The following is a 22,778-nucleotide window of genomic DNA, read 5'->3' as shown; positions in this document are numbered from 1 at the left end:
TTCATAAAGACATGGATGAGAGAGTTTGGCATGGATGAACTTGACTGGCCTGCACAGAGTCCTGACCTCAACATAATAGAACACCTTTGGGATGAATCAGAGCGGAGACTGAGAGCCAGGCTTTCTTGTCCAACATCAGTGTGTGACCTCACAAATACGCTTCTGGAAGAATGGTCAAAAATTCCCATAAACACACTCCTAAACCTTGTGGAAAGCCTTCCCAGAAGAGTTGAAGCTGTTATAGCTTCAAAGGGTGGACTGATGTCATATTAAACCCTATGGATTAAGAATGGGATGTCACCTAAGTTCAAATGCAAGCCAAGGCAGGTGAGCCAATACTTTTGGCAATATAGTGTATTTGCACAGGTCATGTCAGAACTTAAAAGAAAACATAACAAGTCTTTCTTTGGTACATCTTTTTTTAGGACTCTGAATATTACATGGACAATAGAGTACTATGAGAGGACACAGGTAACAGAGATCTGTCCTGTCCTGTCTTTTTCGGCTCCTTCATGCTGCTCTCATCTCACCCGTCTCCTTGAATCCGGTCGTGGGTTGCCAGGTCACATGGACAGAAAGGTTAGATGCGGATAATGTTGTTGATGCACGATTCATACATGATATGACAGCTTTGGTGACAGCCCAAAAATACTGGAGAAACCCGGGAAAACCTGGAGCATTAGGTATGCAGGACTACAAGAAAGTTACTGCAAAGAGATTTAAGGCGATACTGCCGAGCTGTGCACAAACTTCACATTCATCACAACAACAGTGTGGTACATTTAGTGTTCATTCAGAGAGCATGAAATGATTTTGGGCTGTACTCAGACATGGAGCACCTTTGTTTCCATGACAACAGAGCTCTGATTTAAAGTCACTGCTGATCTTTAGTATCTGATCCTTTATTTTTACCTCCCAGTGAACACTGGACTCTAACTCATTAAGACAAAGTGTGCTGAAACCTTTATTCATGTGACTAGAATAATCTCCTCTGCTTCACTGGTCCTTTAAACACCAGCGTCAGCCCGTCTGTATTAATTGGTGTCATTTATTATAGATAATGTGTGTATTATTCTATGAAACAGCGTTGGAGTTTCTGTTAAGGTCACATAATGCTAATTTGGTAATAAGAGGCTCAGCGTGGTTTGATTTAATGACGAGCAGTGAAGGCAGCAGGTTTGAGAGTTTAACAGAAACCTGTAGACATTTCTGTTTCCTACGTGTTGTTGTTTTTTTTTTCAGTGAGTCAGCCAGAAAATGTCAACATGACGGCCGAAGAGGAGGACGACAATGATGATGTTCCTGACTTCAGGACGCTCAAGCTGAACACAGAGAACGAACATCTCTTCATGCATCATGCAGCTGGTACATTAAAGTTTGATAAAGGCAGTGTTGTCTTGTTCACATAGGTTCTACTAACAAAACTGAATATTTCCTCCTGCAGACGAAGAGCTGCCTCCAATCAAACATGGAAACACCATCACAGACCGACGCAGCACCTTCCAGCCTCATCTAGCACCCGTGGTCACCCCCAGACAGGTACGAGCTCCAGTATGAACTTTAATTAAAGAATATCTGAGGATTTGTTTCTGTTACCTTGAAGACTAACAGGAAATGACAGCTCATAAAAGTTTCAGTAGCGAGAGCCTCACGGGGAGGAGGAAATCTAAATGCAAATTGAAGCATCACTCTGACAAACGGAGCGATCACCCTCCCCGCTCCGTGACTCTCAGGTAACATGTAGACAGTTCTTAAAAGCCTCCACCTGCTGTGAGGAGCTGTTTACACCGAAATATTTACCCAGCCAGCTGTTCTCCAGAGAGAAGACGGTCTACAGTAGCATTTACATCCTCTCTATAATGATCCTCAGATAGGGACGGAGCTGCTTCAGTGGGAGGAAACCTGCTGAGTTTTAAACTCACTGATCCCTTCTGCTTGGTTTGATGTTAATGTAGAAATATACACGACATATCTATGATTTAAGAAGGCAAAACAAGAAAAGAACATGCAGCACATCATTTAGAATATAAAGTTTACAGGAAGATGTTTTTAGCATTTTAGAATTACTTCATAACATACTCATTTATTACCCGATTCACCAGATAGACTGGTTCACATCTCCCTGACATGGGATATATTTCACATTTATCTGGGCTACACCCCTTTAAAACATTATACCAGGCCTATTCAATTAGCTGCCCTGGGGCCACATGCAGCCCAGAACCAACTCCCAAGTGACCCAGCCTGTGGTCATGCCAGAGATGCAGAGGACAACCCGTTTCGCAAGTTTTCATTAAGTCCCCCAGTATTTCAGACAGTGAATGCAACACTCCACGTAGCCTAGCAACAGTCTACCTACAATGCAATGCGTTGTTTGAAACATGGCAAACGATGCTGACAGAAGTAGCCTCAAAGTAAGATGTGACCAAATTAGTATTTTTTTCCTTCTATTTATTTTATTTTTATTCAAGTGAAAAAAAAAAACATTTCTACTACCTCAGGTAATGTTCAAATACAGCTGTTCAAATTTAAAAGAGAGACTATGAATAATTTAATTTGAATTTGACATTACCAGCTGCTTACTGGGTGCTGAACATCTCCGGCCTAGCAAAATTTCTTGATTTTAAAATTTGGCCAAGTTAAATTTGTAACTGAATAGTCCTGCATTATATCATAGCCTGGAGCCTTGTGCTCAGGGGGCCTCAAGATAGTCAGATAGTCTAATATTGCTTTCAGTAATTAAAGGTAACATATTATGCAAAATACACTTTTTCAGGCTTTTCTTGCAAAAATATGTGTCCCTGACCTGTTCACAATACCCCCAAGAATCAGAAAAATCCAATCCCTCCCCCTCTCTTTCTCCATCCTTCCAAAAATGTGTGCTTAAACAAGCCTTTCTCAGATTTCCCCCTCATGGTGCCATGTGTGGAGTTAGCCCCACTTCCAGTTCAGTTGGCCCACCCCACTTGGAGCAAGGCTCAACCCTCTTCTCCTGATCCTCCTCTCAGCTGCCAGCCAGGAGGAGGATCAGGAGGCCCACATCCATTTAGCCACATTCATTCAGAGTCAGACAGCTCATTAACATTTAAAGCCACAGACACAGAAACAGCTCGTTCTGAGCAGGGCTGAAACAGAGGAGTTTGTTAGACATACAAAAGTCCAATACTGGAGTGTTTTTTTCAGCAACAAACTTCACAGGATATTCTGGGGACCTCTAAGACCCACATCAGCTTGTCTTGAAAGGGTAAAATATGTGACCTTTAAGATATGTGTTATGAATGTAGATAGGAGGCCTGAGTGAAAAAATAGATTCTGATGATCCATAAAAGGCCCCCCGACCCCAACAGCAAGCCCCTCAAAAAGCCCCTAAGCGTCTGCATGCAAAAGCATCATTCATACCCAAGTAAGTGAAATTAATGAGGTGCAGATGGCCTTTTGGTGTGGCTAAGTCCCATGTATGGAAGCTGGCATTCCTTTTGTTCACCTGCTATGATTGATTTGAGGTATATTGAGAAGAACCTTATATTGGTCTCCACATAGGGGATCTAAATGACTAAAACCACTCCTGAACGAAACGTATGTAGTCGAACACGATATAGCAAAAATCTCCTCAAATGACGCTGATTGGTTATGGAGCTATTATTGTCGCAAAACTAAAAGAAAGTCCATGTCAAAGGAGAGGGGGGTTGGCTGCTGATTTACCTGAACACCACAGCATCTTGGGGGAAGATTGCTGCCAGTCGCCGTCTCTGCAGAGCAGATGATTCACTGCAGCCTGTTTCACTTGTCAATGACAGTCTTAATCTCAAAGAGGTTCTCTGGTTAAATACATTTAGATAAAATTTCTGTCCTTTGCTGTGGCTGCAGCATCGTACAAGATGGCGATGAATCAAGTGAAGATGGACTCGATGGTGGCGGTGTAGAAGTGCACCATGTTTGTCTCTGGCAGGTTGGATTTCTTCAGCTGCTACAGGAGGTACATCCTCTGTTGGGGTTTCTGCCTCCTGGGTGATGAGGGTTCCCAGGAGGCGGAAAGATTCCACAGTGGAACCTGGGGAGTCACAGAAGGGTATGGGGGCAGGGGTGTGGGCGGCAGCTTCCTGTTTTAGCTCATGGTCTTCATCAGGGTAAGGGAACAGATAGTAAACACATTCTACCAATGGGAACAAACATTTACTAGAACAAGGTAAACATCACTCTCTATGTACAGTCATGGACGAAAATAGTGACACCCCTGGAGTTTTTCCAGAAAATACACCATTTCTCCCAGAAATTGTTGCAATTACAAATGTTTTTGGTGTACACGTGTTCATTGCCTTTATGTGCATTGGAACTACACAAAAAACAGCAGAAAAAGACAAAATTGACATAATTTTACACAAAACTCAAAAAAATGGGCCGAACAAAATTATTGGTACCCTCAACTTAATATTTGGTTGCACACCCTTGGGAAAAATAACTGAAACCATTCGCTTCCTATAACCATCAGCAAGCTTCTCACACCTCTCAACTGGAATTTTGGACCATTCATCTTTTGCAAATTGCTCCAGGTCTCTCAGATTTGAAGGGGGCCTTCTTACAACAGCAGTTTTGAGATCTCTCCATAGGTGTTCAATGGGATTTAGATCTGGACTCGTTGCTGGCCACTTCAGAACTCTCCAGCTTTGTCTCCAACCATTTCTTGGTGCTTTTTGAGGTATGTTTGGGGTCATTGTGCTGCTGGAACACCCATGACCTCTGATGCAGACCCAGCTTTCTAACACTAGGCCCTACATTGCAGCCCAAAATCTTTTGATACTCTCAGATTTCATGATTCCTTGCACACAGTCAAGGCACCCAGTGCCAGAGGCAGCAAAACAAGCCCAAAACATCTTTGAACCTCCACCATGTTTGACTGTAGGTACTGTGTTCTTTTCTTTGTAGGCCTCATTCTGTTTTCTGTAAACAGTAGAATGACATGCTTTTCCAAAAAAAACTCTACCTTAGTCTCATCTGTTCACAAAATGTTCTCCCAGAAGGATTGAGGCTTACTCAGGTACATTTTTGCAAACTCCAGTCTGGCTTTTTTTATGTCTCTTTGTCAGCAGTGGGGTTCTCCTCAGTCTCCTGCCATAGCACTTCATCTCATTCAGATGACCACGTATGGTCCCAGCTGACACTTTTGCACCCTGAGTCTGCAGGACAGCCTGAATTTGTGTGGAAGATGACTGAGGATGTTTATCCACCAGTCCAACTATCCTGCGTTGCATTCTTTTGTCAGTTGTTGTCTTCCGTCCACATCCAGGGAGATTAGCCACAGTTCCATGGGTTATAAACTTCTTGATTATATTATGCACAGTGGACAAAGGAATTTCAAAAGTTAATTCAGAGTTAATTTGAGTATGCAGGTTGTGCAGTGTAGAGCCCTCAAAACAAAATAAAAGCTCCTGATCAGGGGCGGAGGCAGTAGTCACCATGTTTACCAGGGGTCCTAGAACCCTGAAAAATAATTAGGTTAATGTGTGTCAGCTCTAGGATGTTTTTGACCACCCCTAATTTAAAGTCTTCATTTTATTGACTTTTTCTTATGAGTTTAGTCACTCTTTTTGTGCTGTAGTCAGCAGTATGTTTTGGTCTGTATCCTTTCATACTGACATGATCCTAAAATTGGCTCATTTTCTTCATCTTGCAGCTTCATGCTTTTCTTTGTGACTCTTGCTCAGCTGAATGTCCCCGAAAGCCGCTGTGTCAGCAGATTATTTAACTGAAGAGGAGTAGATGTACATTTGCGGGTGAAGAGGAGGAATAAATCACCATGCTGCTTTTCTTCTCTGCTCCTCCTGCAGGTGAAAATGGTTTTGGAGAAGCTGTACGAAAACAAGAAGATTGCAAGTGCCACTCATAATATTTATGCATACAGGTCAGTGAAGTCAAGTATTTATTTAAGATGTAACAGCTGCCATGAATTAATTATGCAAATCGTGAAGTTGGAATAAGGCTCATTAGTGCAGCAGAAGAAGAAGGCTGAGTAAAGGCCGTCTTTGTGCATTAAAGGTCAAAAACTGCAGCAGAGACAGCCAAGGCTCTCACAGAGTTCTGTGTCATGTGTGAGTGTGTGTGGTGAGTGTTTGTGATGCCTGCCTCTGTGCTTTCTGCAGCCTCAGGTTTAATGAGGTCGATGTGGAGCTGCCCGTGCTGTCCGAGCGGTCATTACAGCTGACATTTAAGGCACTTTAGAAAGTTTTTCTGTGGAGAGGTGACGCTGTCTCTCTCTCTCCAAAATGTCTCTCTTCACACCGAGCTGTTGATGCTTTGATCCCATGTTTCTGCTCTGCAGGATTTACTGTGAAGACAAGAACAGCTTCCTGCAGGACTGTGAGGACGATGGAGAGACGGCAGCAGGAGGGAGACTGCTCCATTTACTGCAGGTCAGCTTTTTTTATTCACATCTTTTTTAACTGTGGGATAGAGTCAACTAGAACTACTGCCTGGAACTATTTTTAAGGAGAAAGTAGCTCTTAAGCTCACTCTTAAAAATACTAACTCACTGAAGTTTTCATACTTAAAGAGTTAGTTAATGCAGGGCATGAAAGTCAGATGCCCAGGTGCCATCAGCTGATGCCCAGCTGATTTTGATTATCACCTCACAGATCTCTTGGCGCTCCATTTAAATATGACATTCCTTTCACTCATCCCTGCTGCATCAGTGCTGATATCACCACCACCACCCCAGCCTCCTCCTTTTTAACTCCCTCCCTTATGTTCAGTTTCATTCTTCTATGGAGTAAATTGGTGCTGGGCTAATTTTCATTGCATTTAACGTGCATTTTTTCTGACTGCTGAGTTCAGTGCTGTACTGAAAGCCGTGGGCAATGGCTGCCTCCACTGCTGTAGCTTTAGCATAGCGCCCGTTTTTCTAGAACTGGACCACGTTTCTGTATGAAATAAAGAATAAAAACAACCCTAAAAGCTTTACATGTTGGGAAAGATATTTTTGATCTTCTGCCAACCTGCTTCGGCATGATTATGTGATAGTTGCATGGAAAGGGTAACTTCTTGTGTGAATGCTTGGGTACAATGCCTGCTAGTAAGTGATTAGCTTGGATTTAGCCACAGCACCATTTTGGTCAGAATTAAACAACATTTATTTTTAAAAGCAAGTGCTGAGTGCAACACTGAAAGGTTTCTGTGACTGAAAAGGTGTTTTTGCTCTTCTGCTGACCTGCTTTGTCATGACTATGTAATACTGCTTTCCCACTAAAATTAGCGTGTAAAAGCGGGTTTTTTAAACACGGGTAAACCCGCTAACAATCGGCAAGTGACTCCTTTCCCATTGCCATTAGACCCGGGTCTGATCGCCAGCAGACGAGCTGCGTGGCTGTTTTCTTTTCCTCTGGTACGTCAAGCTGATGTCATCACGTTGCTTTTCTAGCTCAGTCTTTCTATAACAAAGATATCCTCTGAGAATAATGAATGTTCTACTGACATATTCAGCTCCTACAGCCTTGAATTTCTCATGGATTATCCAGTAAAGCACAGCGCTTCCTACTTATGAGCGCAGCCAAATAAAGTGAAGGAGAACCTTTTCTAAACAATGTTTCTATTTCAAATTTTCACATCTATCTGCTTCTTGGAAATATTAGGCAAACATCGATCTTTTTTGTGATTTAAAACTTCAGCCTGTCAAACTCCTGTCTCTTCCATCAACTGGAACAGCTGATGGAGGAGATGGCAGTTTTCAGACTGAGAATTAAGGGTGAAAACTAAAAAAAAGAATATAAGGAGCAGAGGAGCAGATATATGATAAAGGGAAATCGAAAAAACCTTTTAGAAAAGTCTCCCATTCTTTAGCTGCATTTTTACACAGGAAGCACTGCGCTTCATGTGATAAACCATGAGAAATCCAAGGCTGTAATAGCCTGACTTGTTCATGAAAAAATAAAAGCTTTCAGCAGATGTCTTCATTATGACAAGAGTGAGCCAGAAAAGCATTTTTGTGTTTATATGTGCCGTTAAACTGCGCTGCAGTGTTGGAAACCTCTGCCTTTACTCCTGTCTCCTTCAGCAGCACATCAGGCTTTAATGTGCAGCTGACGGGCTGAAGTTTCTGTGTAATGACAAACAAAAAAAGAGGATCGATGTGATCATTTCCAAGAGGCAAATAATGCAATAAATAAATAAATGAAAGGTTAATAGATTATATCGTTTGAAAAGGATGTCTCTTTCTAGCTGCGCACAGACAGGGCGCACAGTGCTTTATGAGATAATCCATGAGGTTTTAACAGACTGAATGAGCTAAATCTGTCCAGAAAAATTATTTTTCTCAGCAGATATGTTCATTATGACATGGGCATTTTTGTGTTTATATGCGCCGTTAAACTGCGCTGCCGTGCTGTGAAACTTCTGCCTTTAAATTCCAGCCTCCTCCAGCACATCAGGCTTAAACACCCTGCTGACAGAATAAAGTTTCTGTGCAACAACAACAACAAAAAGGATCTACAAGATCACAACAGGCTAGAAATATAAACGTATTACTTGTATTAATAATATTAATATTATTAAAAATTAATATTAATAACGTAGGCACGTTATGCCAAAGTCATCCCGTGTTTGCCTGGGTGTGACGTTCCCACTGGAGCCGATCGGAGATGAGCCATTAAAAACCTGTGTCCATTGCAGGGTCAGTTGACGCGGGTCTTAATGCCGATTAGAGCCTTTCCCACTGCCGACAGGAGCCGGTTGTTAGTGGGTTTAAAGGGGTTTTTCGGCCAGTGGGAAAGGGGTACAATAGTTACGGGGAATGGGTAACTCGTTGCAAGTGACTATATACAAGGCCTGCTAGTGGAGTAATTAGCTCAGACTTAGCCACAGAGTCAGTTTGGTCAGAACTGGACAATGTCTCTTTCTGAAAACAAGGGCAGAGAGCAACACTAAAAGCTTTCTGTGACTGAAATGATGTTTCCACTCTTCTTCCACTCTGTCTTGGCAAGATTTTGCGATTGTTACACCAGCGGGGTTCTGGTGCGTCCAGGGGCCATTAGCAGTAGCCGTTAGCTTGGATGTAGCTGTAGGAAAGCGGCAGTTCAATCCGAAACTGGACTACATCTCTTTTTAAACCAAGTGCACACTGGAAGCTTGTCTTGGCAGAGAAGCTGTTTTGGCACGTCTCCCGAGCGGCCTTGGCATTAATTTACATGAAGCTCCCCCATTAACAATCTAAGGCAGCGGTGGCCTGCACAAGAGTAGCACATGCACACTACGTCATTTGTCACTCTGACTGGCCAATCATGAATATGACTAGTGGCGTGCACAGACTTTTTCAAGGGCAGGGGCGAAAAGAAAAAAAGGGCACATACAGCGCGTTCTCACCACTGAAGAGGGCTCTAAGTTTCGCATGTTTTTGAGGGCACTTTAGACATGTTTATATGTTATACAAATGGCACATTATATAGCCTTAAAACAGACTAACTAGACAGAATACTCAAGTTAGTTTGTAGTTAGGATCAGCATCCACAGGAACTGTGTAGATTCAATGTTGGACTGTAAAGAACACACAGAAATAAATAAATAAATCCCTAGGGCAACATTTTCAATAAAGTAGATGCCATTACCTGTATTCTAGTGCATTTAAACATCATATTAGCACCAGATAATCCAAGTTTAGCGTGTTTTTTTCCACCCAAGAGGGCAGTTTAGTGTGTTTTGCCTAACAGGAAACCACTTTAGCACACGTTTTGGCTCCCAAGAGGACACTTTAGCGTGTGTTTTGCCTCCCAAGAGGACACTTAAACACACACGTTTTGCCTCCCAAGAGGGCACTTTAACATGCATTTTGGCACCCAAGAGGGCACCTTAGCGTGCGTTTTTCAACAATTGGGCTACGGGGGGGGGGGCAACCGTGCCCCCTACCTGCACACCACTGAATGTGACAGAACGTTCCTCCAATCACCCTCTGAAGATTTTCTGAAAAGTTCTGCCCTTCCCAAATGCTTTCTATGGGAGTTTTCCCAGATGGTTGTTGAATATATTCTGGCATGTCAAGTTAGCTGTTTCCTGCCAACAGGGCTTTATGTTTTAAACTTGAAGGGTCCTTTTATTCTCAAACGACAGACATTAGGGACAGCACAATTACTCACCAGAACACTAATCACTGCCAGAACACACAGTTCAGTCAAGCATCCCAGATTATTGTGGTCAGCCTTATACTAGGTTTAACCTAGTCTTGTTCTCGGAGTTCAGGTTGCCAGTGTCTAAATCTTAAAGTAGTGCGATGATATGAACAAGATTCCAGAGGTGACAGCACTGGGTCTCAGACATGTAGGAAATATTAGTAGGAAGTGTTTGAATTCTAACCACACAACGTAAAAAAATTACAGCAGTTGTATTAGTTTTGCTGTTTAAATGGATACGGAGTGAAAATGTCCATAAGTTTACAGTCTTGGATGTGAATCTGATCACGTTTGCTGAGTCTGATGCTCTTTATAAACCTCCTCCTAACGTCTTTCAGCCTTCCCCGTCTTATTTGTCAAAACTAAACAAACTCCAAAAGAAGTGAAGAGTGAGTCAGAGCGGCTCACATTCAGCTTTGGCCTTGAATTAATTTTGCATTGTTACTTTTTCTGTCTGTGTCCAACTTCCTTTTGGCTGCTGAATATTTAGCTATTGTCTGTTCGAAGCTGCTTCTCCGCTTACAAATGCTGCATAAGATTTTCCTCAGCTGTGGATATAAAACTTTGAATAACTTTTCAGCACACTGAATATTAAACTTAGAAACTGCTGTTTTCTTTGGAATAATTCAACTCGTATGGACCTTTTCTTATCATCACAGAAGCACACTGAAATATAGACTAAAACATATAAACAGCAGAATAAAATCCAATCATAGCTGGAGAACACATTCTTTGTTAAAAATGACATGAATCAATAAAAATAGGACAGGATAAATCTCTCCAACATCTATTTAAAAAATAAATGTAAATTACTGCAGCTGAGTGCAGGAAACTTCTTCATAACAGCTTCAAAAGTCAATATTCAATTACACTGATGTCGAAAATTGGATGTAAGTGCTCTAACTATGAAATAATTTCTCATTTATTGAGTTGGCAATGACCTTTTTTTTTAAAATTGGGATTAATTGTTTGGTCCGTAATTAAAGAAAATTAGCACACTGAATCCCCCCTCAATACCAGGAATGAATTAAAAATAATTTAACTGCTTTACTCCATTAAAGGAAACACAAAATAATGACTGACATTTGGGAAACAGCTTTAACAAAACTAGGCAACCACAGCCTGAGGAGAATGATTTAGCTCCTGTGAAAGAGTGGTTCATTAAGAAATAAATAATTACCATCATCATATCTTTCCTCATTGGTTAAAACTATTTAACTTAACTCACTGAGCTTTATTTTCTGCCATACAGAAAAACCTACAGCCCAAAGTGCCTCACAAAACACTGAAGGAAATGGAATAATAGCAGAAGTACAACTCCAATTCCCAAAAAGTTGGGGCGCTGTTTAAAATGTGAATAAAAACAGACGTAAATGACGTCAAGTCACGCATAACATGCGGAAAATAAAGTTTTTGGGTCATGAAAATGAAGGATTCTCTCTGGCTTTGAAAACAGTTGTAAACATTTAAGGTGTAAACAATAACCTACACTCTGCTCGGCACGTCTGACCACAAACATTATTTATTTGGCTCCGTCTTACAAACCTGTCCTGAAGAGGAACAAGGTTGAACGAAGATTGGTTCGGTCTGGTCGGAGGAATCGGCTCAGATCCTCCAGGACTGTTTCTTGTGCACAGATTGGGACTTGTTTAAAAATGTTTCTTCTGATCTTGATGAAGTAACTGATACTGTGTTATCTTACATCACCTTCTGTGAAGATGTGGTTATAACCAGGAAATCAGTTTCTATATATCCAAATAATAAGCCTTGGCTCTTCAAATCCGTGAAGAACACCATTCTTCAGGGTAATATCAGTTTCAATCGGGGTGATATGACTCGGTACAGAGAGCTACAGAAACAAGTCAAAACTGAACTTAAGCTTGCAAAGTACCAATATAAGGACAAAGTTGAAGGGATGTTTATTTCTAGTAAATCACGTCTGGCATGGGAAGGTGTCAAATCTATGATGGGTTTACAATCCAAAAGATCCACAGTCTCCCAGAATGGAAAGTCTGAGTTCATGCTCCCCAATGAACTGAATCTTATTTTTAACCGTTTTGACATTCAGGATTTTAGTGAGGAGCAGTCTGTTTGTAAGAATGTTCCCCCTGTGAACCCCTGTATTCACACTGACGAGAAAATGGTTGTGTCACTTTTCCAGAAAAACAAAGAAAGGAAATCTCCTGGGCCTGACGGCATCGGAGGCCGTATTCTTAAAAATTGTGCAAATGAGCTGGCAGATATCTTTTGTTTCATTTTCTAAATGTCACTTCACCTCCACAAGGTCCCTAGTATCTGGAAGGACTCAATAATTGTTCCAGTGCCCAAAAATAAAGTCACCTAGTGACCTCAGACCACTAGCCCTCACTTCTCTTGTTATGAAGTCTTTTGAATAAATCTTATCTTATTCTTAGAATGGCGGAGCTTAATCTGGACCCCATACAATTTGCATATAGGCCAGGTAGGGGTGTCGAAGATTCCATTGGGACCTTGTTAAACCTGGTCTTGACACACCTTGAAGGTGCTAAAACATTTGCTCAACTGGTTTTTATTGACTTTTCCTCGGCTTTTAATTGTATACAGCCTCACATTTTAGCAGCCAGATTGAAGAGCATTCACCACTTAAACTCAGATCTGATTTGTTGGCTGACTGATTTTCTAACTTGTAGATCTCAGCGTGTGAGGATGAATGGCATCTTGTCAGATTCCCTTTTGTCCTCCACTGGATCACCCCAAGGGTGCGTTCTCTCACCTCTCCTATTTGTTTTGTGCACAAATGAGTGTCAGAGCCACTATGATAACCGTCAGATCATTAAGTTTGCTGACGATTCTGTTATTGTGTCCCTTCTCAGCACTGATGATCTGACCCCGGTCCTGTTGTGTCTGAATTTGTTGACTGGTGTAAGCCCTCCTCCCTTCAAATCAATGTGTCTAAAACAAAGGAAATGACAATTGATTTTAGGAAAAATTCAAATGTTATCTCTCCTGTTTTTATTAACAACCAGGCTGTTGAGGAGGTACAGAACTATAAATATCTTGGCACAGTCATTGATAACAAACTGACTTTTGAATCCCAGGTGGATGCTGTCTGTAAAAAGGCACATCAACGTTTGCACTTCTTGAGGAAGCTGAGGAACTTCAATGTTGATTGCACTTTTATGAAAACGTTTTACTCTTGCTTTATTGAATCTGTTTTAACTTTCTCTTTTATCATTTGGTACGGGTCCCTCAGTATCAGAAATCGTAACAGATTGCAGGGCATTTCAAAAATCTGCAGTCGAATTTCAGGTTCGACCCTTACTGACCTAACTCAGTTGTTCAGAGTTAGGACTCTAAAAAAGGCCCAGTCTATCCTGGCTGATCACAGCCACCCTTTATTTTCAGAGTTTAAGCCGCTACCATCCGGTTGCAGATTCAGCCTGCCAGTACGCAGGACAAAAAGGTTAAAAAGCTCTTTTGTCCCTGCTGCCATCGGCTTTCTAAATAGTTAGCTGAAGCCTGTGTTATTTCTTGGTTTTTATTGTGTTTTATTGTTGTATTGCACACAGTCTCTCGTGCTTCTATTTATTGTGTTGTCAATGCTGCTCTTTATGATTGATCTGAATGTATGTCTTGACTGCTGGCTGCAAAACAAATTGCCCTTCACAGGGATAATAAAGTGAACCTTGAACCTATATGAAAAAAAGTATTTGGCCACACCGGTTAATAATTGAATTCAGGTGTTTGAAACAGGCTCGTTGGCACAGGTGTACAAATATCACCTCGCCATGCAGTCTCTCATTTATAAACATCTGTGGTCTTAAATGGATGGTTCTGAAGAGCTCAGTGACTTAAAGCGTGGCACTGTGATGGATGCCACCTTTGCAATAAGAGGGGACTGTTTAAAATGTGAATAAAAACAGACGTCATTGAGGGTCAAGTCACACATAACATGCAGAAAATAAAGTTTTTGAGTCATGATGGCTTTTACCCTCTTAAAAGCAGGTCACCATAAAGAAAAGTTTGGGAAACACCCTGCTCTAAGGCAGGGGTTCTTAACCTTTTCAGTCTGCGACCCCCAAAATAAAGGTGTCAGTGACCAGGGACCCCCAGGGCCCAGCCAGACTGGAGGCCAGCAAAACCATTGTCCATTGTAAAGTGAAGCTGTGGTATTTTATATTAAACCTGAATAATAACCACTCTTATTAAAGAAACAAATTTTAATTCATTTGTGTAATAAATAGCCCTCTTAAAAATGCAAATCCTTTTGTTAAAAACAGAATTGAAATGTGTAATAATAGCTAAAATGGGTTAATAATGGCAAAAAATGGTGGGAAAGGTGTTGAAAATAGGTTTTAGAAGTAGCAGAAATGGGTTAGAAATGCCAAAAATTAGATAAAAGTGGCAAAAATGGGTTAAAGTGGCAAAAATAGGCATGTTGAAAAAGGGGATTCAAAAGTGGCAAAAATAGGTGGAAATTTGGTGAAATGGGACGAAAATTGATAGGAACTGGCAAAAAAGGGTTAGCTGATGCAGAAATTGTCAGGAACTGGCAAAATGGGCATAGCAAATTGTGAAATGTGGCTTAAAAAGTGGTAAAAGGGGTTAATAGTGGCAATAATAGAGCCGGCAGTAGGCAGAGAGTTGCAAGATTTGGTTTAGTGGAAGTACAGGCAGAAAAAAAGTGTTGGAAAAGGTTTAAAATTGACAAAAAATGGGTTTTAAGTTGCAAAAATGTGTTAGAATTTGCAAAATTGGTGGGTAAAGGTGATGAAAATGGGAATTTGACAAAATTAGTGTAAAGTGTTAACAGTGTAAATTAAAAATGTTCTTATTTTTTTTAAGGCATCGTGCGTGGGTTCTCTCCAGGCACTCCGGCTTCCTCCCACCACCAAAACATGCTCATTAGGTTTACTGGTGACTCTAAATTGCCCGTAGGTGTGAATGTGAGTGTGCCTGGTTGTCTGTCTCTATATGTCAGCCCTGCATTGACTGGTGACCAGTCCAGGGTGTATCCCGCCTCTCGCCGATGACAGCTGGGACAGGCTCCAGCCCCCCCGTGACAGAACAGAATAAGCGGTATTGAAAATGGATGGATGGATGGATGGATGGTTTTGCCTCTGATCATATGAATCTTGATCAAACCTGAAGGCAGAGTTAAATTTTAATTTTTTGGTTCTTCAGGAAATGACATTGACTCATTAAATCTGTACTGAGAAAAGTTAAGAAGAATAACCCACACACTTTTGTACTATCACAATGAGTAAATCTTCACTCTGCTCCTCCTCAGAGAAAGAGTTCACAATCATCATTTCGCACAATTATTAATCTTTCATCCCGCTCTGGTTCCTGGCGCTCAGATGGCTCCATGATTCACACGCGCCCACACAAACACATCACACTGAGGCGTGAGATTGTCCGCACACTTTGTGTCTCTGCAAGACCAAAAACTAAAAGTTTCCTCTGTCTTCTCGTTTGCAGCAGATGTCGAGTTGTAATGGGAGTTTTCCCAGAACAGATTTCTGACTCATGTCAAAGTTCATTCATGAGACAACGGCCAACATCTCTGCCAGTATGGCCGACCATGTTACAGAGAGTCTGTGTGAAATTAAACTCTGAATGTCACTAAAGGGTCCTCTGATTGTTTAAATAAGAGGATTCTGATCAAATAAGCTGTCTACAACCAACACAGAGGTCACAGGCACTTAAAAGACACTTCAGACACTATTATGCTAAAAGAACTCTCTGGCTACATAAAAAAGGCTTCAGACTTCAAAACTTTAGAAACTGGAAGCTGCAAAGCAAACTTCACCTTCTCCCGATGAGACTTTAACTCTTTAAAAGGTGTTTGAAGGAACAATGTGCGTCTTCTTACCTAAATGTCTACATTTAGGGTGCATTCACATAAAGAAGTAGTTATAAGAGTGTGGTAACCTGGCACACTAGATGGATTTTTCACACATCCATCTGGAAAACCACTCATACAAAGTGTTTGGGAAAGGGCAAAGCCTTTGAAAAAAAACTCAGAGGGTGACTGAATGAACGTTCTGTCTGTCACATCTTTACAGGCCAATCAGAGCAAAAAAAAAAAACACGTGACGTAACCACCAGCGAGCTGCGCCCCTACCGAAGGAGTAAACTCCATTAGAGCTGCATAACACGACTCATGGCAACTGTAGACATGTCAGTACTCAACTTTTGTCATTTTTGAAAAGAAAAAGACTCACTGCTGTTCTTTGTTCTTCTCTTAATGAAGAAATGTCGTCAAGTTCTGATAAAACTGGCGCTTTAGCAGCATCCATGCTAATGTCTTCTGCCATAATTGCACCGGCCTCCTGTTGCTGCTTGCTTACGTCACAACTCCACCGCACCTGAAAGTACTGCCCCTCGACACTGATTGGCCCTGTCACTGTCTAACCAGCCCCAAACGGTTCAGACGGGAGCTTTGCAAGATGGATTTCCAGTGATAAACACAGAAACAGGCGAATCCATCTGCTTTGCAAGGTGAAGAGCGTGCTAGATGCCTTCCAAAAAATAAAGACTAATTTTAAATGATTTCAGATGGTATATTTTACCCATTTTTATCAATATGTGCATAAAATTAGTTAAATACAAAATAAAACCATGGTCATTTGGTGAGATTTACTCTCTGATTACAGTAATATTTAAAAAAAATCCTTAGAAAGGCAGCGGGTCCAGGTGGATTCCCTATTGAGTTTTTCAAATCATTTCCTCCTAAATTAACTCTTATCCTTGCTTTAGTTTTTCAAGAAATACTTTCAAGAAAACAATTACCAGAAACAATGAGCTAAGCAGTAACTTCAGTTCTTCCTAAAAAGGGGAAAGACCCCATGGACTGTGCTGCTTATCGGTCAATTAGTATTCTCTGTTCAGACTATAAAATTCTGTTTGTATTTATGTTCTCCTGCATCACGTTTCTTTATAAAATGTGAAAAAATATAAATAAAGTTGGAAAAAAAATCCTTAAAATGTAAGTCTGCATGAGTATTCTTGAATGTGCATGGTTGTGTTCAGCTATTCTTCAACCACCCTCAGGTACATTGGGGGTCCCCGGTCTCTGGCACCCTTATTTAGGGGGTTGCGGGCTGAAAAGTTTGAGAACCCCTGATGTTAAGGACCCAGGCCCAGATCTAAGGTTGCCATAGTGTACTGTACTCTGGTACTGTAAAATGCCAAATAATAGCCAGGGCGTTTATTTGTCTCAATCACTGAGCAGACCAGGTGTTTATTTGGGACCAGGTGGCTATTTGGGACAGGCGTTTAATTCTTTTCTCGCAAAAATCTTGCTTAGCAAAAAATGGAAAAGTATGGTAAATTTAATCAAACTATTTATTTACACCAGTATGAATATCACCTTTACATTTTTAAGACAAGATTACAGTACCATAGTTATACTTTAGTCTTCTTCTGTCAACTCAGCACTCTCTAAACACTTTAAATACTGGTTTATTTTTTCGCTGCACCGGGGCCATGGAGCTGCTAGCTCACTTTAGAAAACCAGCAAGGGACGGGAGTGCCCCAGCCAATGAGGAGGCTAGTACTCGCAGCCAATCAGGCTCAGGTCAGAGGGAGCGTTCCTATTGGCCCAATGAGAAGTTGATTCAATGGCAGAATTACGGCGGTGTTCGGTCCTGTGTAGAATTTGTTCATGATGAGATGAAGTGTTTTCTTGCCTGTGATTCGGCCGTTGATTTCAGTGGAAAAGCAGAGCACCTCCCACCTGTGGGGCTGACTTTGCTTGAAATGGGCTCGTTTTCTTAGGCGAAGGGTAATTGTATCATGTTAGTTTCTTCCCACTGACAGTCTTTAAACTTTTCTGTGAAGCTGGCGAGTGGTGAAAGGCTTGTAGCTAGTGGCTGGGGAGGCAACAGCAACAGTCTTCATGCTCCTGTCCCTCTTTCACCACAGCAGCAGGCTGTCTCTGCTCACATGTGCAAGGGCCTTAGGGTGGCATCATGTGTAGCAGCTTGTCTGGTTTCTCGTAGAGGTGGGTGAGTCCTAAGCTTGACCTAGGGTGCAAAGTTGTTGCACTTATGAAGTCTAGCGTTAGTTCATGCAGGACATGGTAGTCATACACCCAGCTGTGATCAGCTGACAGCAAGCAGATCCTAATTATTGCCTCCCAGTTCCCACAGCCAATCACACTTCTTTCTCTCAACACAGCGGTGTATTTAAATGTGACGTACATCTCGCCACTCCCTGCTTGCATAAATGTGGATGCACCGCACTGCTGCTGCTGGCAAAGCTTAACCTCCTCCACCCAAGCCTCCTCTTTTAAAGCATAAAGCTTATTATACCCTCTTATGCAGAATCATGCTACTACACCACGTTTAAATTATTACGCAAATGTTTTTTTTTCTCTGATTTCCCTAAATAGTTGATGCAAATGTCAGTAAAATTTTCAAGTCATCATCCATTAGAGCATAATTCTAATTTTAGTGAACAAACCTCCCAATGATAACTATTTCATTTCAAAAATAAACCTAAAATGCACTGTTCCAAATTATTATGCACAGCAGAGTTTCAAAACATTATATAAGTTGTAAAGGACTGAAAATGGTCATTTCTTGAGTTTGCAGCATTAGGAGGTCATATTTACTGAAATCAATTCAATTGAACAAGCTTTATTGGCATGAAAAACATGATTTATAATAGTGGTAACAGAAAAATGTAACAAAATGTGTTTAACTAAAAAAAAATGTAAAAAAAAAAAAAATCCATCTTTCTTCTTATTATTATTCTGATTTTTCTTACGTGTATGCAGCACAGTTCATGGTGCAGGATGGTGTTTGACGTTCTTTTTGGTCACGTAATGCGCTGCAGCATTTGCACACTTCACCCAGCAGATATGGAAGCTTCTGCTCGTTGCTCATACTGATGAATTCTTTTTGTTTGCTTGTGAAAAGTGGAAAGAACTTGTCCCTGATGTCCTTAGACAATGGACATGTGGTTAGAAAGTCCTGCTCTTTTTCCACCTCCGGTTGGCTGCAGTGGGTGCACAGTCAGTCCTCTTTTGGGATCCAGCTTTGCCTGTGGCATCCTCTCTCTATGAGGTTTTGCTCACCACCACAGTGTCCCAGTCCAAGCCTTAGCACCTTGACCTGAACTTTAATTTTCCCTCTATAAGTTTAAGGAGCCTCATGAGTTAAAGATGGTTGAATAAGCGTCTTTCCTTGTGTTCCCTATCCCTTGCTTTTTGCCACGACCAAGGCTGGCCACACACTACAAGATTTTAAGCCAGATTTTAGGCCTGCTCTGATAACTATGCGGCATGTTCAATTGTGTTGAGGCAATTCTTTTTTTACTGTTCCAAGGAGAGGCATCTGGCTGCAGACCTCGAGCAAACCTCTTCGCTGGGTTGGACCTCTACGCTGGGGCATGACGTATATTACCCGTAACGAATTTTCTGCTCTAGCCACTTGCCCACTGGCTTACCCTAAATCTAAGCACTCGGGTTTTAATGCCTAAACCGAACAACTCAGGTTTTAATGCCTGAACCTAAGCACTTGGGTTTTAATGCCTAAACCGAACCAGTTTTAATAGCGTAGGGGTCGTGTCTGCTACTGCACGCCCCAGCTTAGGGGTCGGGTCTGCTGCTGCACGCCCCAGCGTACGGGGCTATGCTAAGGTCTAGTAAGCACAGCGGTGTAGTCATGCTAACAACAGCTAACACGCTGCATGCCTCAGTGTAGAGGTCCGCCCCAGCGTAGAGATTTTGTCGAGGTCTGCAGCCAGACCCTCTTGGTTCCAGGTGGTGTTGGAGCCTCCCCAACCTCAAATCACAAATATCAAACATATTAATATCAACAATTGTAGGTCGTAATGCCTTGACAGGAATACCCACAACAACCAAATGGAGTGAGGTAGCATCACTAGCCAGCTGTTAGTTTTCTGTTAATTTTCTGGCACACAATTTTAAATTCAGTTGCTCTTTTATTCCAGCCAGGATTTCATCCATATTCTTGTCCTTGTTGTGTTTTTTATTGACTTTACTGCAACTGTGATGCATTCAGTTAGCGGTTAGCGCTGTTGCCTCACAGCACGATGGTCCATGGTTCGCCTTTCTGTTTGGAGTGTTTCAATCATTTTCCCCCACATTTTTGCTGCTTCTGGCCAATTTTAGTCACTTTTCACTCATTTCACCCACCTTTTTGCTACTTCTGGCCAATTTTAGTCACTTTTCACTCATTTCACCCACCTTTTTGCTGCTTCTGGCCAATTTTGGTCACTTTTCACTCATTTCACCCACCTTCTTGCTACTTCTGGCCAATTTTAGTCACTTTTCACTCATTTTCTCTAACTTTTTGGGGGGTGGTACAGGTCGGTTTTTGGTACCCTTTCCAACTTTTGATACATGTAAATGCAAAAAATGTGTGCTGTACTGAACTGAACCCGATCACTTGGTGGAAACAACCTATTGGAGCTCTTTTCAAGGACTAGATGTAGTTAGCTAGAAACCGATGAATCTCTGCTACAGGAAGCAGGGCCAGGTGAGTGAGCGTAGAGCTGTAAAGTTAGAATGGTTGATAAGGAGATTTCTGTGGTTCTGCAGGTCGTCCACACATAACCCTAACCCTAACCCTTAGAGAGCAGTTTTGATTGAACAGAATCCTCGGTTCTCTGAGCTATGAAGGTAATCACAGCTGAGCAGGGCGCCTTTCCTCCAAATGCTCCGGTTCAGGAGGTCAGGGGGATGGAGTGAAACATTTCAGGGGGAGCTTCCTGCCAGTTACTGCTAACTGTAGTAACTGGCGTGAAAGCCTCAGGTCGGCTGTCCTTAAGAGAAACCCGCTGATTAATCACTCATCTCTCTCAGCGTACGGAGCAATCTCCACGAGAGCTCTCCCCTTAATAATCTCAGCCCTCTCCAGCCCTTCTTCATGTTTCCTCTTCAAGGGTTCGGAGCGTTTTGTCCGTGAATGTTCAGTGTGAGGAGATGAATAAAGATCTGATCTGATTATCACTGTCAGCAGCCAGATGTGTGAGTCTCCTCCAGTGACAGCACTTTCTCTCTCCTCTTTGTGCTGAAATGACTCAGGCCAGTTCGCTGATGCAGGGTTCAATGAGAAGATTAATGTCGATTCAGCCTCTGTGTGTTCATTAGTGGAAATCTGATCATCTTTGGCTAAGAGGAAGAAAGAAGATAAAAATATGTAAACCTTTTTTTATTTCTTAGCAGAATGGCATCAGAATATCCAAGAGTTAATCTGATTATAGAGATGCTTCTGTAATTGTTGGTCGATAAATGGATTTGAGGATTAAGCCAAACTAAATCTGTTTTTAATCCAAACTTTAGTTAAAGTCCAAAGTCTTTGAAAATACTGGAACACAACCTTGACTGTGAATCAGAATCAGAATCTTTATTAATGACCACACAAACAATTTGGTGGAATTTGCTTTCAGTACAGCACTTGAAAAGGACGCTGGCATCAACTGTGTCATCACAGAACAGACAGACAGAAATGACAAGCACAGGAGCAGAGCTTGTACCGTGGCAAGCCTCGCGGCCGCCATCTTGCCAGTCTCCCAACCTCCATAGTTTAAAAATGAAGTTGATGTTGAAGTGTTAAGGGCTGCAGTTCCTCTCATGTCCACTAGAGGCCATCTTCAGAATCAGCAGAAGTCTCACACACTCCCATGTTAAAATGTCAGCAGAAATAAGCATGCTTACAGCCAGGTTCAAGAAATCTTTCTCTGGACCCATCTGTGTGGTGGCTCTTGATCCACTGACTCCTGTCTCAGTCCAGTCCTTGTGAAGCCCCCCTAAGTTCTTGAACCTGCTTTGTTTGAAAATCCTCTAAAGGCTGACAACCCTGTTGCTTGTGCTCCTTTTCTTACCACGCTTTCCCTTCAGTCAACTTTCCATGAATATGCTTTGATACAGCCTCTGAGAACAGCCTGACCTTTCAGCAGTGACCTTCTGAGACTTTATCAACGCCGAGACATTAAGGTTGGTGTCCGCAGCCAGCTTTATTGGGCTGGCAGCTCAGGACTTCAATTCCAGGGCGCTTCTCACCAGCGCTCACTGTTGCTACCTGAAATGAATCCCGCTTGAATTTTAAAGGTCAAATAGTGAGTTAAAATTAAAAATTGTGAGTTTGAAAGGTCAAAATATGAAGTCAAAATCAAAATAATTAGTTTTAAAGTTCAAAATATGAGATAAAATTCAAAATTGTGCATTCAAAAAGTAAAATTTCCTGATTAAATTCCAAAGTTGTGAGTTTAAAAGTTCAGAGTATGAGATAAAAGTCGAAATCATGATTCTGAAAGGCCAAAATATGACTAATTAAGTCTAATTTTTGAGTTTTAAAGGCGAAATATGTGATTGAAGTCAAACTCATGAGTTTTAAAGGTCAAGGTAAGTGAAAAATGTCACATTGTGCATTTAAAAGGTCAAAATATGTGATTAAATTCATAGTAGTGAGTTTTAAAGTTCAGAGAATGAGATAAAGTTTAAAATCATGAGTCTAAAGGATCAAAATGTGACATGTACACCCACAATTTTATGTTTTAAAGGTCATAATATGAGTTAAAATAAAAATTGTGAGTTTGAAAGGTTGAAATGTAAGATAAAATTCAAAATCATGAGTCTCAAAGGTCAAAATATGAAATCAAAGTCAAAATATTTAA

At 41.4% G+C, this 22,778-nt stretch overlaps 1 protein-coding gene across 1 annotated transcript in view; it reads left to right on the top strand.

Annotated features, from left to right (window-relative positions):
- The window catches only part of impact (impact RWD domain protein), a 47,976-nt gene that overhangs the window by 12,431 nt on the left and 12,767 nt on the right, over positions 1–22,778 (top strand). Inside the window, exons 6-9 of the mRNA XM_041791734.1 lie at positions 1,243–1,365; positions 1,445–1,539; positions 5,826–5,899; positions 6,317–6,407. Coding sequence (XP_041647668.1) covers positions 1,243–1,365; positions 1,445–1,539; positions 5,826–5,899; positions 6,317–6,407 — 383 coding nt within the window. The remainder of the gene's footprint in view (positions 1–1,242; positions 1,366–1,444; positions 1,540–5,825; positions 5,900–6,316; positions 6,408–22,778) is intronic.

This window comes from Cheilinus undulatus, linkage group 7 (genome assembly GCF_018320785.1).
Source record: "Cheilinus undulatus linkage group 7, ASM1832078v1, whole genome shotgun sequence".
NCBI classification, from domain to species: Eukaryota; Metazoa; Chordata; class Actinopteri; order Labriformes; family Labridae; genus Cheilinus; species Cheilinus undulatus.
The sequence above is the reverse complement of the archived record's forward strand: the minus strand, read 5'-3'. Positions and strand labels throughout refer to the sequence as shown.